The following is a 19,904-nucleotide window of genomic DNA, read 5'->3' as shown; positions in this document are numbered from 1 at the left end:
GAAACAACTGAGGATAGAATTAGATTACAAAGCTATAAGAAGCTTTTCTTCTATTTCGTAAATGGATTATTCTTATGTCTTAAGAATTAAGCAAAGGGATCAAGCTTACTGGGAAACTAATGACCATTGGGTCATAATTTAAAAAACGAAAGAAAGATACCAAAATTGTAAGAAATTTTAAAAGGGAGTAATTTTAATCAGCCAAGTCTGATAGTCTAGGAAGAACCATAATTTCAATCAGAAGATTTCAAAAATCTTGTCCAAGCTGATTCATTATGTAAACTCAGATATGGCTATTTAAACTCTATGAATGTCAGTTATTTTCATCTATAAATGGGAAAAAGAATACCTATCTAAGTCACCTCTCAGGTCTTGGAAATGATTAAGTGCTTATTTAAGCAAAGCACTATTATCAACATAAAGAAAATTATTATTTTGTCTTAAAATGACAGGAAATCTTTTGCTTAGTATTTGTGGCAGACTGAGAGGAAAAATGGCCGTGATATTTGGCATTCATTGGAAGGACTTTTGCTGAAGCTGAAGCTCTAATGCCTTGGCCACCTGATGTGAAGAGCTGCCTCACTGGAAAAGACCCTGATGCTGGGAAAGACTGAAGGAGAAGAGGGCGACAGAGGATGAGATGGTTGGATGGCATCACCAACTCAATGGATATGAGTTTGAGCAAACTCTGGGAGACAGTGAAGGAGAGGGGAGTGCCTGGCGTGCTACAGTCTGACTCGCTAGGAGTCAAACAAGACTTAGCAACTGAATAACAACAATACATAAAAAGGTGGAGTCCATCCCCTCTGCTTATCTCTGGGCTTGGCCCCGTGACTTGCTTTGGCCAATGGGATATTACCTAATGTGATATAGCAGAGACTTGAAAAGTTTCTGTGTATTGGGGTAGACTTCTAATTGCTTGCAGAGAGCACTTGTATATGAAAAACCAGAACCAGCATATCAGGAGGATGATAAAATAGGTGAAGAAACAGTGCTTTTCAAATGCAAGGAAAAGGATGATTCCAGACGATGCTTGCTGACCACCAACCACCTCCGATGGCTATATGATGACCACAACCACAGTCATAAAATACAGCCAAGCCAACCCGATGTAACGCTCTGTACCATAAGGAATCCACTTGCCAATGCAGGAGACACAGGTTCCATCCCTGGGTCAGGAAGATCCCCTGCAGGAGGAAATGGCAACCAACTCCAGTATTTTTGCAGGGGAAATCCCATGAACAGAAGAGCCTGGTGGGCTACAGTCCATGGGTCACAAAGAGTCAGACACAGCTGAACATGCACACACAGCACATTCCTATATTAAAAGTAAGAGCTAAGATCTAAAGCCAAGATTTGTCTGACTTCAAAGTCAGTGTTTATAATTCTAAAATGAAAACTCCTAGATAGAAGGGTGATTACCCACAATGATAAAACAAAAGCTGCTGCTAAATCATGAAAGAAGAGTTTAGGAGCACCTTAAGTCAGGGTTGAAGAAGAACTGCCTTTGGTCCTCCAATTAAAAGAGCTTTTTAGCACCCATTAAATATTTGCTTATGAATGATTTCAGGGGATAAAGGAGGGATTTTAAGTTGCATATTTATTACACAGGGGAACATACTTTAAGAATCTACAATACAGCAGGATTTAAAACTAGAATTAATGAGACATTTAATATTAGTGTGCTCGATAACACAGCTTTCAATCCATGGAAGAGGAATAAACCTGTGTAATTCTTACAACAATCCAAGAGACTGGTCAGTTTTAACTTTACAAAAAAGGATGGGGTGAGCATGTGTGCTAAGTTGCTTCAGTCGTGTTTGACTCTTTGTGACCCCATGGACTGTAGACTGCCAGGCTCGTCTGTCCATGGGATTCTCCAGGCAGGAATACTAGAGTGGGTTGCCATGCCCTCCTCTAGGGGATCTTTCCCACCCAGGGATCAAACCCATGTCTCTTGCATCTCCTGCATTGGCAGGAGGATTCTTTACCAGGTGTACAGACTGATAAATGCTCCTGTATCCTATATGCTTGGATACTAGCTATGACTACCTCTGCTCCTCCTCACCTGCTGCTCTCCACAGTGGCTGCGGGCATTACGCAGGCATTTGTGTTAACATGTCCATCATTTTCACCTTTGTTGTTGACTGAATGTGACAAAATTTGAAGACAATTCATTGTTAAAGAATTATAGACTAATAGAATTTGTAGGGATTACTGACATCTTTTAATGTGATTTTTTGAAAAAAAAAATTAATAATTTGTAGCACTGAAATCCCTTTCCCCAGTAGAAAATCTATTCAGGATGCCAATATATAGCCTCAATACTGGAGTGGGTTGCCTTTTCCTTCTCCAGGGATCTTCCCTACCCAGGGATCGAACCTGGGTCTCCCGCATTGAAGGTAGATGCTTTAACCTCTGAGCCACCAGGGAAGATTTAAAACCAGTAAACATCTATTTTTATAACTTTAACTAAGTAATACCTAGTTATACAGTTAATCAGTGACAACGAAGTGGTTATTTTAGTGAAGGCAAATTTAGAATTTGTGAAACAAACTGCAAGTCTTATATCAGTTTCAATATCTTAATCATTTTCAGTTTTGTTTTGGTTCCAAAGGATAGAGAAAATCTACATTTCCTAAGAAATGTAATTGCATAAATAGCATGACTTGCCATTTCAGCGGAAAATTGACATTGAATGACATTCTGCACATGAATGAAGTAACCTGGAGTACAAATTGAGAGGCTGCCATTTTCTTTTAAAATTTATTTTATTGACATATAGGTGATTTTAACTTCTCTGGTGGCTCAGATGGTAAAGAATCTATCTGTAATTCAGGAGACCCAGGTTTGATCCTTGGGTCGGAAAGATCCTCTGGAAAACAGAATGGCTACCCACTCCAGTATTCTGCCTGGAGAATTCCATGGACAGAGGAGCCTGGCGGGGTACAGTCCATGGGGTCGCAAAAAGTCGGACATGACTGAGCAACTAACATTTTCACTTTCATAGCTGATTTACAAGGTTGTGTTAATTTCTGATGTAAAGTGATTCAGTTCTACATTTGTGCACGTTCTTTTTCACATTCTGTTCCACTATGGCTTATCCCTGGATATTGGCTATAGTTTCTGTGCTATGCAGCAGGGCCCGGCGGTTTATGCACGCTATACATAATGGTTTGCATCTGCTAACCCCAAACTCCCAATCTGTCCTTCCCTCATGCCCCCCTGAGAGGCTGCCATTTTCTCATGTGTTCAAAGTTGGTATACAATATGCAGTTTGAAGGGTTTAAAAATCAGTTTATTTAATATTCATATTAAAGTATATTAAACATTGAGACTTAAGCATGTATGGATCCTCTAAAATTATCTCAAGGTGGGGTTTGAGGTCTTAGGAAACAGATTCAGGGTGGTTCAATAACTTAGCTAATCCCACATCTCTTCATTGCAGCATTGCTAGAATTTGAAACCTTGCTGTGGCATTCTCCAGGCAGCAACTGGATTTGTCGTATATGTTAACCCTAAACTAAATTAATTCATTCAACACATATTTATCTGTCTGCTCTATCCCAGGCACAATGCTAAATAACATTAGTGGTAATAATAACAGCATAATACAGTCATCCCTCAGTATCCACAAGGAACTGGTTCTAGGACCCCCATGGATACCAAAACCCACGGATGCTCCAGTCTCTTTTGTAAAGTGGCACACTGCAACCAGCCTGCCATATCCGTGGGTTTCAACCTCAGATTCAACTAACACTGTGAATATAGAGAGCTAACTTTAATACAACAATGGACATAACACTTTCAAGCTCTTCCACAATAAAACTTACTACAGTCTCATGGGGAACACGAATGGAAATCAAATAATGATACAGATACGTGCAAAATTATTAACATGAGAGGTTTGAGTAGCTTATCTAATTAGGAGCATCAGGGGAGACAGCCAAGAAATCCAAGTGTGAGCTGAGCTCTAAAGGCCATGTGGGAGCTATCCAGTTAGGGGAAAAGAACAAGTATAATATGATGTGACTGAGGAGGCATTGGTTTCCTGGCAGAAACAGTGACTGCCAAAGCCTGTTACCTGGATGGGGTAGGGCATATGGTTTACTATAGGAATCATTGATTGTATGGAGAAAAAAATGAAAAATGTATGCAAGAGATGTCATAACAGTAACAACTGTGTGCTATGTACTAATCTCAAATGCTTTATAAATACCCACATTTACTTCTCACACTAACTTTACGAGAGAAGTTATATTATCCATATTTACACATGTAGTCGCTCAGTTGTGTCTGACTCTTTGCGATCCCATGGACTGTAGCCTACCAGGCTTCTCTGTCCATGGGATTTTCCAGGCAATAGTCCTGGAGTGGATTGCCATTTCCTTCTCCATTCCAGGTGGCTCAGTGGCAAAGAATTCACCTCCAATAAAGGAGACACAAGAGATGTGGGTTTGATCTCTGGGTTGGGAAGGTCCCCTGGAGTAGGAAATGGCAACCCACTCCAGTATTCTTGTCTGGAAAATTCCATAGAATTTTAGAGGAGTATGGTAGGCACCAGTCCTTAGGGTCACAGAGAGTCAAATATGACTGAACACATACACACACAGCACAGTAACATACATGGAATAAATGGAGAGTAAGCAACATGCCCAGGATAAGAGAACCATGAAGTGTCAAAGCTAGGACAAACTGAGATGAGTGACAGTTTGCTTGCTCTTCTTTGTTGCTGTTGTTCAGTTGCTAAGTTGTGTCTGACTCATTGCAACCTCATGGACTGCAGCACTGCAGGCTTCCCTGTTCTTCACTGTCTCCCAGTGTGCTCAAACTCATGTCCATTGAGTTGGTGATGCCATCCAACCACCTCATCCTAGGCTCACCTGCTCTCTCTGTCTACTAGGAAGTGGTGTCCCCTAGAGAAGCAAATATGGCAATGGTGGCATGCATCCTTCTCATACCCATGCCAGCACTGATATATGACTCCCAAGAGAACTACGAATTTATAAAATAGGTTCTAACCCTAGGAATATTTCATTTATTTGGCTAAACTCTATCATCAATAAGACAGCTTTTCCAACAACATGGATGAACCTAGGGATTATCATACTAAGGGGAGTAAGTCAGAAAAAGACAGACAAACACCATGTGATATAACTTACATGCGGAATCCAAACTATGACACAAATGAATCATCTATGAAACAGACCCACAGACAGAGAGCAGAGCTGTGGTTGCCAAAGCAGGGAGGATCTGGTGGGGAAGGTTGGGAGGTTGGTATTAGCAGAGGCAAACTATTATATTTAGGATGGATAAACAATAAGATCCTACTGTATGGCACAGGGGGCTATATTTAGTATTTTGTGATAAATCATAATGTAAAGGAATATGTAAAAAATATATATATATAAAGCTATGACAAGCCTAGATAGCATATTAAAAAGCAGAGGCATCATTTTGCCAACAAAGGTCTGTATAGTCAAAACTGTGGTTTTTCCAGTAGTCATGTACAGATAGGAGAGTTGGACCATAAAGAAGTCTGGAGCCCCTCAGAATTGATGCTTTCAAACTGTGGTGCTGGAGAAAAATCTTGAGGGTCCCTTGGACAGCAAGGAGATCAAACCAGTCAATGCTTAAGGAAATCAACTCTGAATATTCATTGAAGGACTGATGCTGAAGCTGAAGCGCCAATACTTTGGCCACCTGATATGAAAAGCTGACTCACTGGAAAAGACTCTGATGCTGGGAAAGATTGAAGGCAGGAGAAGTGGGTGACAGACGATGAGATGGTTGAATGGCATCACTGACTCAATGGACATGAGTTTGAGCAAGCTCCAGGAGATGGTGAAGGACAGGGAAGCCTGGCGCTGCAGTCCATGAGGTTGCAAAGAGTCAGACACAACTTAGCAAACTGAACAACAATAGTCACTTTATTGGGGAACAAATGCACTGGCGACCAAGATAAGTGAGCTTCCTTCTTAAATTCTCCCGTAACACTCTCTGTATACTCCCTCAAAGTTAATCAGAACTCTACATATCTGTTCAACTGTTTGTTAACTATCTTTCACTCACGCTGGAATTTATGATTCCAGAAGATAGCACCCTTGTCTGTCTTATTCACTACCATCACCCCAGAGGAGAGCACATTCATTCATTCTTAGTGAATGAATAAATAAATTATTGTAATTTCAGTCTTTAGCTTCTAGAATCTAGCCTCACTTTCTCTTTTGGATTCTGCTCTACGGTAAGTCATTTTGACAGCTCCCCATTGTTCAGGGTAAGACGAGTGACTTTGAGGTGGTGGAGACGGGGCTGATTCAAGCTATTTACACATGCTGACAATGAACTAACCCACTTGGGCCACATGTGGCATGGGGTTCATAGCACAGGCTACCATCCCAGTATAGAAGTTCAATGTACAGTATAACATCCTCTTTTCATTCCTATTGAATGTCCCACTCAGGCATTCATTGTGTCTTACCAGGACCTATATAGAGGAAATGTTAGGTACCAGGCACTAGATAGTATATAAATTTAATCTCAAAACAAGTTTGCAATGTTTGTATTTACATCTAACAGATAAGAAAGAATGAGATTCAGAAAAGTTAAAAAGTTTGTTCACGGAGAGTAAGGAGAGGAGGGGGGTGTGAACTCAGCTCCGCCTGAATCTGAAGGCCATGCTCCTGCAATGCCCATCCCCATCTGTCATTCTAATAACAGGGCTGTGGAGAGGTGGGTGCACCCTGACTGGCTGGATTTGAATTCTAACTCTGGCATTTACTGTCTGTGAAGCTTGGGCAAGCTATGTACAATTTTTATGCTTTCAATTAATTCCTCATTTGTAAAATGGATATATTAGCTTGTTCCTATAATGGGAATTGTTTCAAGGACTAAGTGAGTTAGTATATGTTGTATTAAGTACTAAGAACCATGCTTGGCAGATAATAAGCAATCAATGATAGTAATCTTTATTCTTGACTGTGGCTGCTGTTGTTATTACTGTTACCAACATTATGTTCTATGCTACCAATCACTCCACTGAACTGTCCCCCTTTGGGAGGGAAGAACCAAAAGTGCCTGGAGCAGTATGTTCTCTAATTCTTCCAAATAACCCAAGAAGAAAAGATTTTTTCCTTGGTCCAATTTCAGCAAACATTCAATGAGTCCATTAACTATGGGCAAAGAACTCTACCAGAAGCTACTGGGAGAAGGCCACTTCCTTACTCTTTAAGGAGAGATGGAGACTGGCTGAAAGCTTCACCCACAGGAATTCAGTTAAGTAAGGCAAAAATAGAAACTCAGTCAAGCAGGGGTTATATTGCATCCTTCTAGTAGGAAAATCCCATCATGTTACTTTGCTATTTAACTTCTGGTTAAACACACTGGCTCTAGCAGTGGTGTGATGAAGGGGCCAAGACTGACAGCTTCCCTCCCCTTGTATAAAACCCCCCTATATCTCTTCCATATAATGGGGTTTTGCCTAAGCCTACTTGATCTAAGGGTTTTATTGGAAAAATTGAAAAGTGAAAAGCTTGTAATGTCTTTGCCATAGCACCCAATGCCTTCATGACCTGGCCCTAACCTGTACAGATCCACCTTGTATCACTCTCTCCTCAGAACTATTTTTATTCTAAAACTAATCTATGTAATGCTTCCCTGGTGGTTCAGATGGTAAAGAATCCACCTGCAAGCAGGAGACCAAGGTTATATCTCTGGGTCAAGAAGATGCCCTGGAGAAGGAAATGGCAACCAACTCTAGTATTCTTGCCTGGAGAATCCCATAGAAAGAGGATCCTGGTGGGCTATAGTCCATGGAGTTGAAAAGAGTCAGACATGACTGAGTGACTAACACACACACACACACACACACACACACACACACACACACACACAAGCGTGTGAACACCTAACAGTTTCCAGAACATGCTGCCTACTCTCTCAGCCACCATGCCTTGCACAGGCTGTTTTCTTGTGGACAGAAACATTTTTGTCTGATTGTCCTCCTGGACTTAATTATTACCCCTCACTGTCACATTAAATTTTATACATAACTGTATAATTTCATGACTTTATTATAAAATGGGTCAGCTTTACTTACAAATATTTAGGGCAATGTTGTATTAGTGTAAGCTCCCTTCAGGCAAAGAACCACTTTTTCATCTTTGAATTTCTAGTGTCTGTCATAAAATAGGTGTTTAGTAAATGTTTATTGAATAAATTGATTTTAAAAATCACACTAAATGAAATATTAAATATCCTATATTAACTGAAGACCTAAGGTAATGTTATAAACAGGGTGGACTTAAAAGAGTTAAAATACTTGGGTTGAAATATTCACTCCATCATTTACATATCACATTGAACAAGATACTTAATATGCCTAGTTTTCTCATCTCTACAATGAAGCTAATAATGAAGTCTGGTGGTTACTGAGGGCATTCAGTGAATCAATATACAGAAAATATTTTAAAGAGTTCTGACTCCATCAATAATAATGACTCCATCAGTGTTAGCTACCATTATTATTATTTCAGGCTGAAATATAAAAAAAAATGTAACTGAGAGGCACCTTATTTAAGGACTAAATCAGTTTAAAATAACGTTGATTATAATGATATAACCTCATAATAATATAATTATCTTGTTTTTCCCTGCTCAACATCCTTCCTATCCTTTGATCTTAACAGTTATCAGGTTTTTCTTTGAGGAAGCCTCCTTTCCACTGTTAGTCGTTAAGTCCAGCTCTGCGACTCCATGGACTGCAGCCCACCAGGCTCCTCTGTCCATGGGATTCTCCAGGCAAGAGTACTGGAGTGGGTTGCCGTTTCCTTCTCCAAAGGATCTTTTTGACCCAGGAACAGAACCTGAGTCTCCGGCACTGCAGGCACATCTTTCACCATCAGAGACGCCGGGGACCAGATGTGGCTCAAGAGAAACAGAACTGGCAGTGGGATGGCGAGGTGACACGAGCAGGGCCACTGATGCTGAGACTTGCACTCTTGCTGAGACTAAGGGCGATGAGGTAATTAGAACATAAGCCTGCAGCTGCTGGTGGAAAAGCAGAGTCCAGAGATGGAGAGATACACAATTCCCAACTAATCATCTGATTTCCTAGACCCTGCTGAGCTTTTCTTTTCTTTTTTTTTTTTTTAATATACACAAAACAATAAATTCTGTTTTCAGCTTCATCCATTCTGAGTGGGGCTTTGGTACTAAAACCCAACATGTCCTGAGTAATGATCATAACCAGTCATTGTTAAGATGAAAGCCTACAATACTAAGTTATTATGTTATCAAGTCCTACATGGATTTCAAGGTATCATTGTAAAGGGACTGGGTAAACTAGAAATTTTGTGTAAAACCAGAAATTTTGATCCAAATGAAGATGGAGATTATTTGCAGGGTTATCAAAGAATCATAGTCTCTTCATACTTGGCCAGAAACAGTAAGTACAAGTGCTCTTCCGGTGTGCGTGAAGGCCCTGCCCGGGACAAGTGCTCTTCCAGTGTGTGTGAAGGCCCTACCCGAGAAAAGTGCTCTCCTGGTGTGCATGAAGGTCCTACCTGAGAAAAGTGCTCTTCCGGTGTGCGTGAAGGTCCTGAAGAGTTTCTAGCAAAGGCAGAGTCTGCCACACTCCAGACCATCAGGGATGAGCAGACATCACCACGGAAAATTTCCAACGCTTACGTCTTTACTCCTCTGATTATTTGACATTTCTGTCTGACAGGGAATTCCCTGATTTTACCAGTTGAGTCATGAATTGTAAAAGATGATCTTTTCAGATAACATCCAGAATTTTAAAGGAAGTGTGCTGTTCTATAAGCGGTTCCTTGTTTGGCCTAATATTGCTAAACACAGAAGTAAAGGAACCTCAGTAACAATTAATGTACATCGAAGATGTCATCTGGTTATTTTAGTTATGTTTGCACAAGTAATGAAGAGTGGTTTACCCACTGAAATTGCAGAGGTTATACGACAAATGGAATTTACACAAACTAACTTTGTGAATTGACTAAAACAGAATCATCTACCCGGACTGAACTAATTCTGTGCGTCTCAGGATTGTAACATCCAACATGATAAATATAATTAACACTGCTATTATATGACTGTTGTAAATCCTGAGTTCTCATCACAAGAAAATTTTTTTTTCCATTTCTCTAGGTTTGTATCTATACGAGATGATGAATATTTATTAAACTTATTGTAGAATCTTTTTTTGTTATTTGTAAGCCTAATCGTTAGGCTGTACACCTTAAACAGTATTGTATGTCAATTATATCTCAACAAACTTAGAAGAAAAAAAAGCAAAAAATAAAAAAATTCTGTGCTTTTCAAAAAAAAGAGAGAGAGAGAGAGAGAGAAAAGGCAAGTTCTGAGGCTCCACCTAGAAATTCTGCAGCAAGCCCAGTATTTTTGCATTTCTGATGAGAACCCCAAGTGTGCTGAAAGTCCATAGATGTTAGCCGTCCACTATGAGGAACACTGCCATAGAGGATACAGTTTTGTTTAGCTAATTAAAGTACACAAATCCAGCTGGGAACGAATCCCCAGAAAACACTGAAATGCAAAAATTCTCATAATTATTTCAGAAACCAAAAGAACTTCAAAGACTGAGTTTAAGCCCTAATTCTGAAGCAAATATGGGGAAATTTGGAAGTGTCTCAGCTTTAAAACTAAAGAACATAAATATTACACTCAGTTTTTTTCTGTTACTTTTTTCTTTAAAAAAGGACATGGCATAGAATAAAAATAATTTAAAAATTGATTTCAAGTTTATAGTTTTATCAGTTCCATTACAATAATCTATAGTAGATTTACTATAGTAGATCTACTTTTTAGTAGATCTTTGCACACAATTAACAAAGGCGACCTTTGAGAATTCATCTCAGGGCAGCTATAATGAGCACAATTATAATAATCGGTAAGGAGCTTTTACAACATTCCATAATACACAAAAGACAACATGGCAAAATGAAATAGATTGTTTTCTGAGGATACCACATGAATTTCACAAAGGAAATCTTATGTTGACTATGATGTGTACAGGGGTGATACAACAGTCATTTGATGCTGGATCATACACCATGGGAAATAAGAAAACCATTTCCCGATGTGTATCCATGTTTGCCTTTGTTAAGGGTCAGTGGTTATATAATGGTCAATGATGTAGCTAAAACAGGGAACTATCCAGCCCTTTCAACAGAGGTTTCCCCAAGAGAATCAAGCCCACATACTATAAAGCATCCATTGTACACGATGGATTGACTCTCCTGTGCATTGAAATGGTGCCAGCTCTTCACCATCCTGGGGAGAATTGAGGAAATTGTCTCTAAATCATCTTCTGTAGGGTTCAGTTGCCTTGTGAAACTCAGTTTAGAGAGGCTAACTAACATAGCTTAAACTGAAAATACATACTCTGGGATAAACTGCTGTGTACCCTTTTTTCTTCCAAGCAAGGTGGTCTAAGAATAGTAAATAATTCTTTGAGCAATTTAAAATCGCAGAAACAGAACCAGAAAAGTGATATTCAGCACTCTCAAGTCATACTTTGTGCATCAGTATACAGCTCTGTGCACAACTGTGCATCAAGATTAAAGATGTCAGTGGAGCTCAATTGCAGTTCTCTGCAGACCCACACAACAGAGCTTTACAGCGTGACTGTCTTGGACTCCATCCACATCCATTAGTTGTTCAATGCCAAGTGTGCTGCACTATGTGGAGATCCTGTTCAATCCAAAGAAAATACAGTAGCACAACTTCAGCGGAATTGCAAAATAAATTCTTGCTTGATTTTTGCTGGGAGCTTTGTGAAAGGTTTACACATTTCTAATGGGTTTCTGTGTAGAGACTGATAATATCTGCTCTCGATTTTTTCGTCAGACCCTGCTAATGAAAAATACATTCTCCCTTCACTCCTGACTAATAATAGAACCCAAATAAACTGGGCACATTGGCAGGATGAAAGACTACCATTTCCCAGCTTCCCTTACAGCGAGGTAGCCAAAGAAAGCAGAATAAGTAGAAATGTTGTTATGTAAGTAGAAAGAATTTCACTGAAGGGGCTATATTCTGTATCCTCTTCTCCCACCAACTCTCTCCCCACCCTACCCACCTGTTTTTTGCCTACCAAAGAATGTGATCAATGGAAATCCAACAACCACTTTGTGTCATGGAACTTACCTTAAGTGTGGAAGCTATGTGTCAGAATGGTGGAACAGAAAGATAAAAACACCTCCTACTCTGTCACATTGCTGCTACACATTTCTGGGCTGTCGACTCTAAACTCATTTTACATGTGAGGGTATAACACTTTCATCATGCCTAAGTCTCTGTTAATTTTAATTTTTTTTTTGCAAGTGGCAGAAACTAAACCTTATTAATATAATCTATATGCATTTTTCTTATTCAGTAAAGGCCAGGTGAATTAATAAACTAATTGGGATGAATATTTGAGAAGGTTTGCAAGCTCTAAAATTTGAATAATGCATATAAAAGAAAGGAGTACTTTAAGTGGTTCTAAACATATGGAAACAAAATTTTTCACCTGTTAAAATGCATATAATTTTAAAACTGCATATAACATAAAGAGGAATACAGATTAAAGAATAACTAAGGAAAGAAAGTCAGTACAATGTATAGTATAAACGAAAATTACTAAAATTAGTATCATTGTTAATAGCATAGCATATAATGTATACTTATCAAAGGTGACTAACAGGACCAAAGAAGATATGGCTTGAAGTCCGACTTATGGACAAACTGTGTGTATTTCTTATTTGTATCCTAGTTCTTGATATCTTTGTGTGACCTATTCATTCCACATCTCGTTACACTAAGTAATCCACTTCTGGGACAAATGGAAGACTGTGGTCTTTTAGCTTTTATGTACTGCTGACAGACATCTTTAGAAAAATTCCCAGGACAATAGAAAATCATTGACATGCTTTTGATGTCCAGTGAGACTTTCAAGTCTGATATTTGCTCTGTACTCTAGAAAAGGCATTAAAATATTTTTAATAGGTCTAGCAAAAGGGATTGAAAGCATAAGATTGTATTTAAAATAAAGTCTATTTCTTAGATTGCTTTTGATTATCTAGGCAGAAATTTTATTTCAGTGTTGCTCAATAATAATAAGTATTTGTGTGTATGGTGAATATTTGGTCCATAATATTTTGGGGAAGAAAATATTCATGTTATACATCCTACTAGGATTTTAGAGCCATCCAAACTCTTGCCTATTCCACTGTTAGGTGGACTTTGGGGAAAACTGTTAAGACCCACCTCTTGTGTAATCTCAGTATTATTCTCTTAATACCTTCAAATCCTTGTTTTGTCTTCATATGCAAATGTCCTCGGTCGTGTTTATGTAAATCATTGGCACACACCGTTCTTCACTCTGACTTACTTAAGGCAGTGCGTAGATATCTAATTAGAATGATTTACCCATGGTCATCTCAGTTAATTGCTGAATACTCTTAATGTTAAGCAAACGTGGAAAAGATTTTAGATGTCTAAAAAAGATTCTATTTCCAAAAAATGATTTTTCTCTATCACTAACTTCTTATGACAAGTATATAAAACAACTTTGAGATGGCAAGATAAAGATACATTACCCCTGTGACATCCATAACCTTGATGGCTGCCAGCTGGCCCGTTTTGACATGACGACCCTGTAAAAAAATTTTTTAAACAATTCAGTTCTGATAAGCAATATTAGCATTAGGCTTCAACTGTAATGAACAATTATATGGATCAGTGTTACAGAGTGCCAACGGGGAAGACAGAGACAGACATACAGAGAAATCTTAAATGCTTTGTAGATCAACCTCTATTTAATGTTTATTTTGTAACACATGTCCATCGCTTTGTCTTTTGAGTTTGTTTTAGCAGCTTTTGTCAAGTTTAATAAAAGAGAAAATGTCAAATAATGAGGTTCTACCTCCTCTCCAAGGTGTTAGGGGCTTGAGTTGGAGGAGGGGTGTACATGGAATATTTGGGTGGAGCAGACGCAAGCAGCTAGTTTCCCTGATTATTAAAATCTCTTGATTATTAAAATCTCTTGTATTGTGACAGTCTCAAATGGATCTGACTCTGCTGGAGTTCACTTGAGACTGCTAATTTATCTTCATCTTAAAAGGGGACCTAAAGGAAAATAGAGAGCAATCAATCTGAATTTGTGATCAAAGAGACACTATTGAGCCCAAGGAACTGCTTCCCCAGAGTGGGTATCTCTGGGCTTTTTAACTATAGGAAGCATCAAGCACTTGGAGAGAACAGGGTGTGGAGAGCAGGATATCCTCAAAGAGAAGCTTTATCTGTATAAGAAGCATAAAGTCTATATGTGACTCTCAGACAGGAGCAAAGATGGTCAGTCTCATTATTTCTATGCATTCTTTATGTAGCTTTTAAAATACATTTTACCTGCCACAGCTATCAGGCAGTATAATATACCTTCCAAGGCAAATCCCTTTCACCTGAGGCAAATCCCTTTCACCTTCTAGGTCTCAATTTCCTCACCTGAAAAATGGGAATAATGACAGTACCTAACTCATAGCATTGCACGGAGGATTAAATGAGACAGTAATTGCTAAGTGCTTGACGGTGCCTGGCACAGAATAGCTGTGAGAAGATGCTGGCTGTAGTTGTTTATGGCCCTGTCTTTAAGTGCTGTCTTCTCTTTTAAGTTACACGTTTCACGGAGGAAAGTGCGTGCCTCATCATTGTAGCCCTAGTGCCCGGAGTAGCGGGTGCCCAGCCCATAACGGGGTGGCATGTTTCTGGATGAGCAGCAGCAGTTAGCGAGGGCATGTCCGCCTGAAGCTGGAGGAGACAGGCTTGGTGCTGCCTGTCACTTTTCTTCTCATACATCCCAGCACTGTGTATGTGTCTACCCGATTCTAACAGTGCTTCCTTCACCTTTCAACCACCATTCTGCTTCCTATCTTTCCTCCTCATTCAGGAAAAAGCACAAGTAAGAAGACTTTAAATCAGTAATCTAATATGGCTGCAGACGTACTTCAATTTTCAATAAGCTGAGGGAGGGGGTTGGAGTTACCACTCCAAGAGTCCTGGGCCAGAATTCCAGGGGCCTGCTTCTGCCCATGACCAGCTGGTTCATCAGAAGCATATTATAATTATCCATCTGGGCCCTGGTTTCTCCATCTGCAAACTGCACTCTGTGGTTGGAGATGGTGGGGGGAAAGGTATCATTCTTAACACCCCAAGGAAATTCAGGAAAATTTGTTGGAAATTTAGTTTTCACAGTGACAGTGGAGGACAATAGTACTGTGCTATTTAGAGCCCAGGGGCCAGCAATACTGACTTCCTGCAGAGCTGGAGGGCAATCTCATACAAAGGAGAAGTAGCAACAGTGCCCTCTGTTGATAAACACTGAATGACCTCCAGGGTTTTCCTGGTCCCAGTAAGTCTATGATGCTGTAACGGTGACCTTAACAAAGATCAGCTGCTTCTCTTCAGGAACAGAAAGTCTTTAAAGTAAGGGTCATTAAACAATGACTATTTCTCTAATATAGCACTAAAGAAGGGTAGGAGCACTGCAGACAGAGGGTCTGGCTGATCACACAGCTGAAATTTCACCCTGAAATTCTTTTAACGGTGCCATGCAGCCAGGGAAAGGGAATGTTTGGGTATGTCTTGTGGGGACCTCTAAGAAGTGACCCCTGCCTGGCTCACCACTGGTGGGCTCCCACCTGCTCTTACTTTGTGGTCCTTAATAAAAACTCGCAGCAGTGGCCACAAGACTGGAAAAGGTCAGTTTCATTCCAATCCCAAAGAAAGGCAATGCCAAAGAATGCTCAAACTATCGCACAATTGCACTCTCACACGCTAGCGAAGTAATGCTCAAAATTCTCCAAGCCAGGCTTCAACAGTACATGAACCGTGAACTTCAGATGTTCAAGCTGGATTTTAAAAAGGCAGAGGAACCAGAGATCAAATTGCCAACATCCGCTGGATCATCAAGAAAGCAAGAGAGTTCCAGAAAAACATCTATTTCTGCTTTATTGACTATGCCAAAGACTGTGTGGATCACAACAAACTGGAAAATTCTTCAAGAGATGGGACTACCAGACTACCTGACTTGCCTCCTGAGAAATCTGCATGCAGGTCAGGAAGCAACAGTTAGAACTGGACATGGAACAACAGACTGGTTTCAAATTGGAAAAGGAGTATGTCAAGGCTGTATATTGTCACCCTGCTTATTTAACTTATATGCAGAGTACATTATGAGAAATGCCGGGCTGAATGAAGCTCAAGCTGGAATTAAGATAGCTGGGAGAAATATCAATAATCTCAGATATGCAGACGACACCACCCTTATGGCAGAAAGCAAAGAAAAACTAGAGTCTCTTGATGAAAAGAGGAGAGTGAAAACGTGGGCTTAAAGCTCAACATTCAGAAAACTAAGATCATGATATCTGGTCCCAACACTTTATGGCAAATAGATGGGGAAACAGTGGAAACAGTGAGAGACTTTATTTTGGGGGGCTCCAAAATCACTGAAGATGGTGACTGCAGCCATGAAATTAAATGACGCCTGCTCTTTGGAAGAAAAGCTATGACCAACCTAGACAGCATATTAAAAAGCAGAGATATTACTTTACCAACAAAGGTCCTTCTAGTGAAAGCTACGGTTTTTCCAGCAGTCATGTATAGATGTGACAGTTGGACTATAAAAAAAGCTGAGTGCTGAAGAATTGATGCTTTTGAACTGTGGTGTTGGAGAAGACTCTTGAGAGTCCCTTGGACTGCAGGGAGATCCAACTGGTCCATCCTAAATGAAATCAGTCCTGAATATTCATTGGAAGGACTGATGCTGAAGCTGAAGCTCCAGTACTTTGGCCACCTGATGTGAAGAAACTACTCATTTGAAAAGACCCTGATGCTGGGAAAGATTGAAGGTGGGAGGAGAAGGGAACAACAGAGGATGAGATGGTTGGATGGCATCACTGACACAATGGACATGAGTTTGAGTAGGCTCTGGGAATTGGTGATGGACAGGGAAGCCTGGCGTGCTGCAGTCCACGGGGTCACAAAGACACTGAGCAAACTGACTGACTGATAATCTAATACTAGAAAAGAAAACTTACTTCTCCTCCATTTAAAATCTCTGTTTCAAGTTAAAATAACTGTTCTCGATGAGTCTGAAAGACAACCAAATAATACACCTTGGGGATGGCAGTTTGGGTTTAAATGAGATCCTAGAGGTGGAAAAATTAGCAGTCTCAGTTCAGTGCCAGCAAGGGTCCATGCTCTGGAACAGGAAGGCGGCTGAGCTGTCAACCTTTGATGAGGGGGCCACCAAGAAGGCTGCCCAGCACTGGGGAATGCCAAACTAAATTAGGATCCAGATAAAGGCAGGCTCTGAGGGGATGGCTAGGAATCAGCTGACCTATAGGATCACTAGACACCTGAGGCACATCAGCGTTAAGACAGTATTCAAAGAGGCGACTTCATAAAGTCACAAATAAATTGAATAGGAAAAGCCCTCAAGGGGCCTAATCTAATCCTTCTTTTAGAGATCAGGCCAAAATCTCACAACTAATGAAGACCTAAACCCAGCATGCTTCTTCATCTGTTCCACTTCTGCTTTCCAGCTCCTGAATGGGAAATTTTATCACTAAAAATTTAAACATAATTTTTTAAACCAATCTTTTCATATTTTATTTAATTTGAATTAAACATGAGCCATTTGTCCCTGTTTCATGTAGGATTCAATTTTTCTTTTTTTTTTGAGAGCAGGGAAAGAGAGAGGATGTTATTATTACAAAAATATGTGAAGTGAAAATTCAATACTACTAATTTTAACTTATTCCCAATTACAAGAGAAATTAAAAATATAGACTCTATTTAATTTGGATCTAAAGTACATATTCAGCCAAGGAGTAAAAATTAAATTTTTGGGGAAAAGAAACTTTAAAGGAGACAAAGAGTTAAAAATTTTTATCCCTGAAAATTAGGGGGAAATATCCCATTAAATTGCAATTGCTGAGTCATTTCTTAATGAAAGATGAAGTAACAGTGTTTTTTCTTACTGACATAACCAACAATAACAAAAATAACAGACTAAATCTGGAAAAACAAAATTGGTATTCCACTAGGACCCAAAGCCTCAATCATGTCCTGAAACATAAAAAGCCCTCGGAAAGACAGGAGGAAAAAAAAAGAACATCAAATCAAGTCAGGGAGAGCAGAGGCCATGGGGTCACTCAGCTGGCATGAACCTTCGTCCCCCCAGAACAGAGTTTCTCTGCCGAGTTTATGATTAACCTCTCTATCCAAAACTTTATTCCGTTTCTAGTTCCACACCTGTTCCCCTTGAAATTGACAAGTATCATAGAAAAGGGAGGACTGGAACTGAGCAGGACTCTGTGGGGCCTTCCTGGGTACAAAGCCCCTTCGTATCTCCCTTATCTGGTTTGTGGAAAAAGACTTTAGTCTCCTTAGGCCTTCCCTGAGTTTCAAAGAGCAGAGTCAAGAAGTTAATGATTCAGACAAGAGTCACTTGGCATCCAGTTCCCTCCCAAAGGGGTACAGATAACAATCGGATGTGTATCTTTGAATTATTCTGCAGAAACTAAGATACCCACCCAGGTAGAGGATTGTGACTACATGCTGACCACAAGCATGCAGACCCCAGACTGGGAGGAACCAGAAGATTGAGTTCCAGAAACACCACCCTGTTACCTCACCATAAACCCATCAGAAGAAGGTCCATGAGCTGATCAAGGATCCTTATGACCCTCTCCCCTAATACTGTCTTTAAGAACACTTGCTTGAATGCCATTAGGGAGTTTGGGTTTTTTGAGCATGAACCACCCATTCAACTTGCTCGGTCCCTGCAAGAAATAAAATTTCTCTGGAGAGAAATCTGCTCCAGACTCTCGGCATTTAGGCTTGTTTGGCCTCATTGTGCATCAGGCATGTGAACTTGGACTGGACAATAGGTGGGAGCACTCCATGCAAGTGCTTAGACAGACTTACAAACCCACTCTGCTTCCCCTTCTTTTTATCCTTCTACCTCACACTTGAGGAGTACAGTACCTTCAAGGATTACAGTTCCTTCAGCTCTCTAGATCCACAGATTCCACATTCACATATACATTCAACCCAACTCAAACAGAAAATACTTGGGAAAAAAATTCTGTAACGTTCCAAGAAGCAAAACTTGAGTTTATCTGCATGCCAGTTACTATTTACATTGTATTTATCACTATTTAGATAGCATTCACATTGTATTAGGCATTATAAGTAATCTAGTGATTATTTATACTATACCGGAGAATGCGCATAGGTAATATGCAAATACTGTGCTATCTCATGTAAAGGACTGGGGCATCCACAGACTGTGGGACCCAAGCAGGATCCTGTAATCAATACGCAGCCCAATCCTCATCCCATCATAGATATGGAGGGACTACGTTGCCCCTTACCTACTCCCTAAAATAAATATAAGAGGAAAACAATGGTTGTGTCCAAAACAGCCATTCAAGCCTGGTCTCTTCTATTGTTGTTATTTTCTAAGGAACAGCGTGATGGCTTAAAACTGCTGGCTTGAGGCAAGCCTGGAAGAGACGCCTTTCATTTCTAGGTCACTGAAATACATTTGTTTCTAACACAACACAGGAGAAAATCAGGGCTGAGGAAAACACAGAAATTCTGCCCACCATCTCCATTCCTCCTTACCCAAGGACTCACACAGGTAGAGTGCTTTTAGTTCTTTGTGCTTAGCTTAGATTTGATCTTGCCTTTATTGAGGAAGACTTCTTCAATTTCCTAATTTCAAGCAAGTGCCCTTACCTTTGTGTTTTCACAGCATCCTACACTAACCTACCAATTGTAATCCAATACTGTAATTTTCAAAATGTGCACCATAAGAACCA

At 39.9% G+C, this 19,904-nt stretch overlaps 1 protein-coding gene across 15 annotated transcripts in view; it reads right to left on the bottom strand.

The window, feature by feature from the left end:
• The window catches only part of TNIK (TRAF2 and NCK interacting kinase), a 402,112-nt gene that overhangs the window by 154,440 nt on the left and 227,768 nt on the right, over nt 1-19,904 (bottom strand). For all 15 annotated transcript variants that reach the window (XM_069560230.1, XM_069560234.1, XM_069560249.1 and 12 more), the window contains exon 3: nt 13,617-13,673. In XM_069560230.1, the coding sequence (XP_069416331.1) occupies nt 13,617-13,673 (57 nt within the window). The remainder of the gene's footprint in view (nt 1-13,616; nt 13,674-19,904) is intronic.

This window comes from Ovis canadensis, chromosome 1 (assembly GCF_042477335.2).
Source record: "Ovis canadensis isolate MfBH-ARS-UI-01 breed Bighorn chromosome 1, ARS-UI_OviCan_v2, whole genome shotgun sequence".
Taxonomy (NCBI): Eukaryota; Metazoa; Chordata; class Mammalia; order Artiodactyla; family Bovidae; genus Ovis; species Ovis canadensis.
Note: the sequence above shows the minus strand (reverse complement) of the source record. Positions and strands in the feature narration are given on the sequence as shown.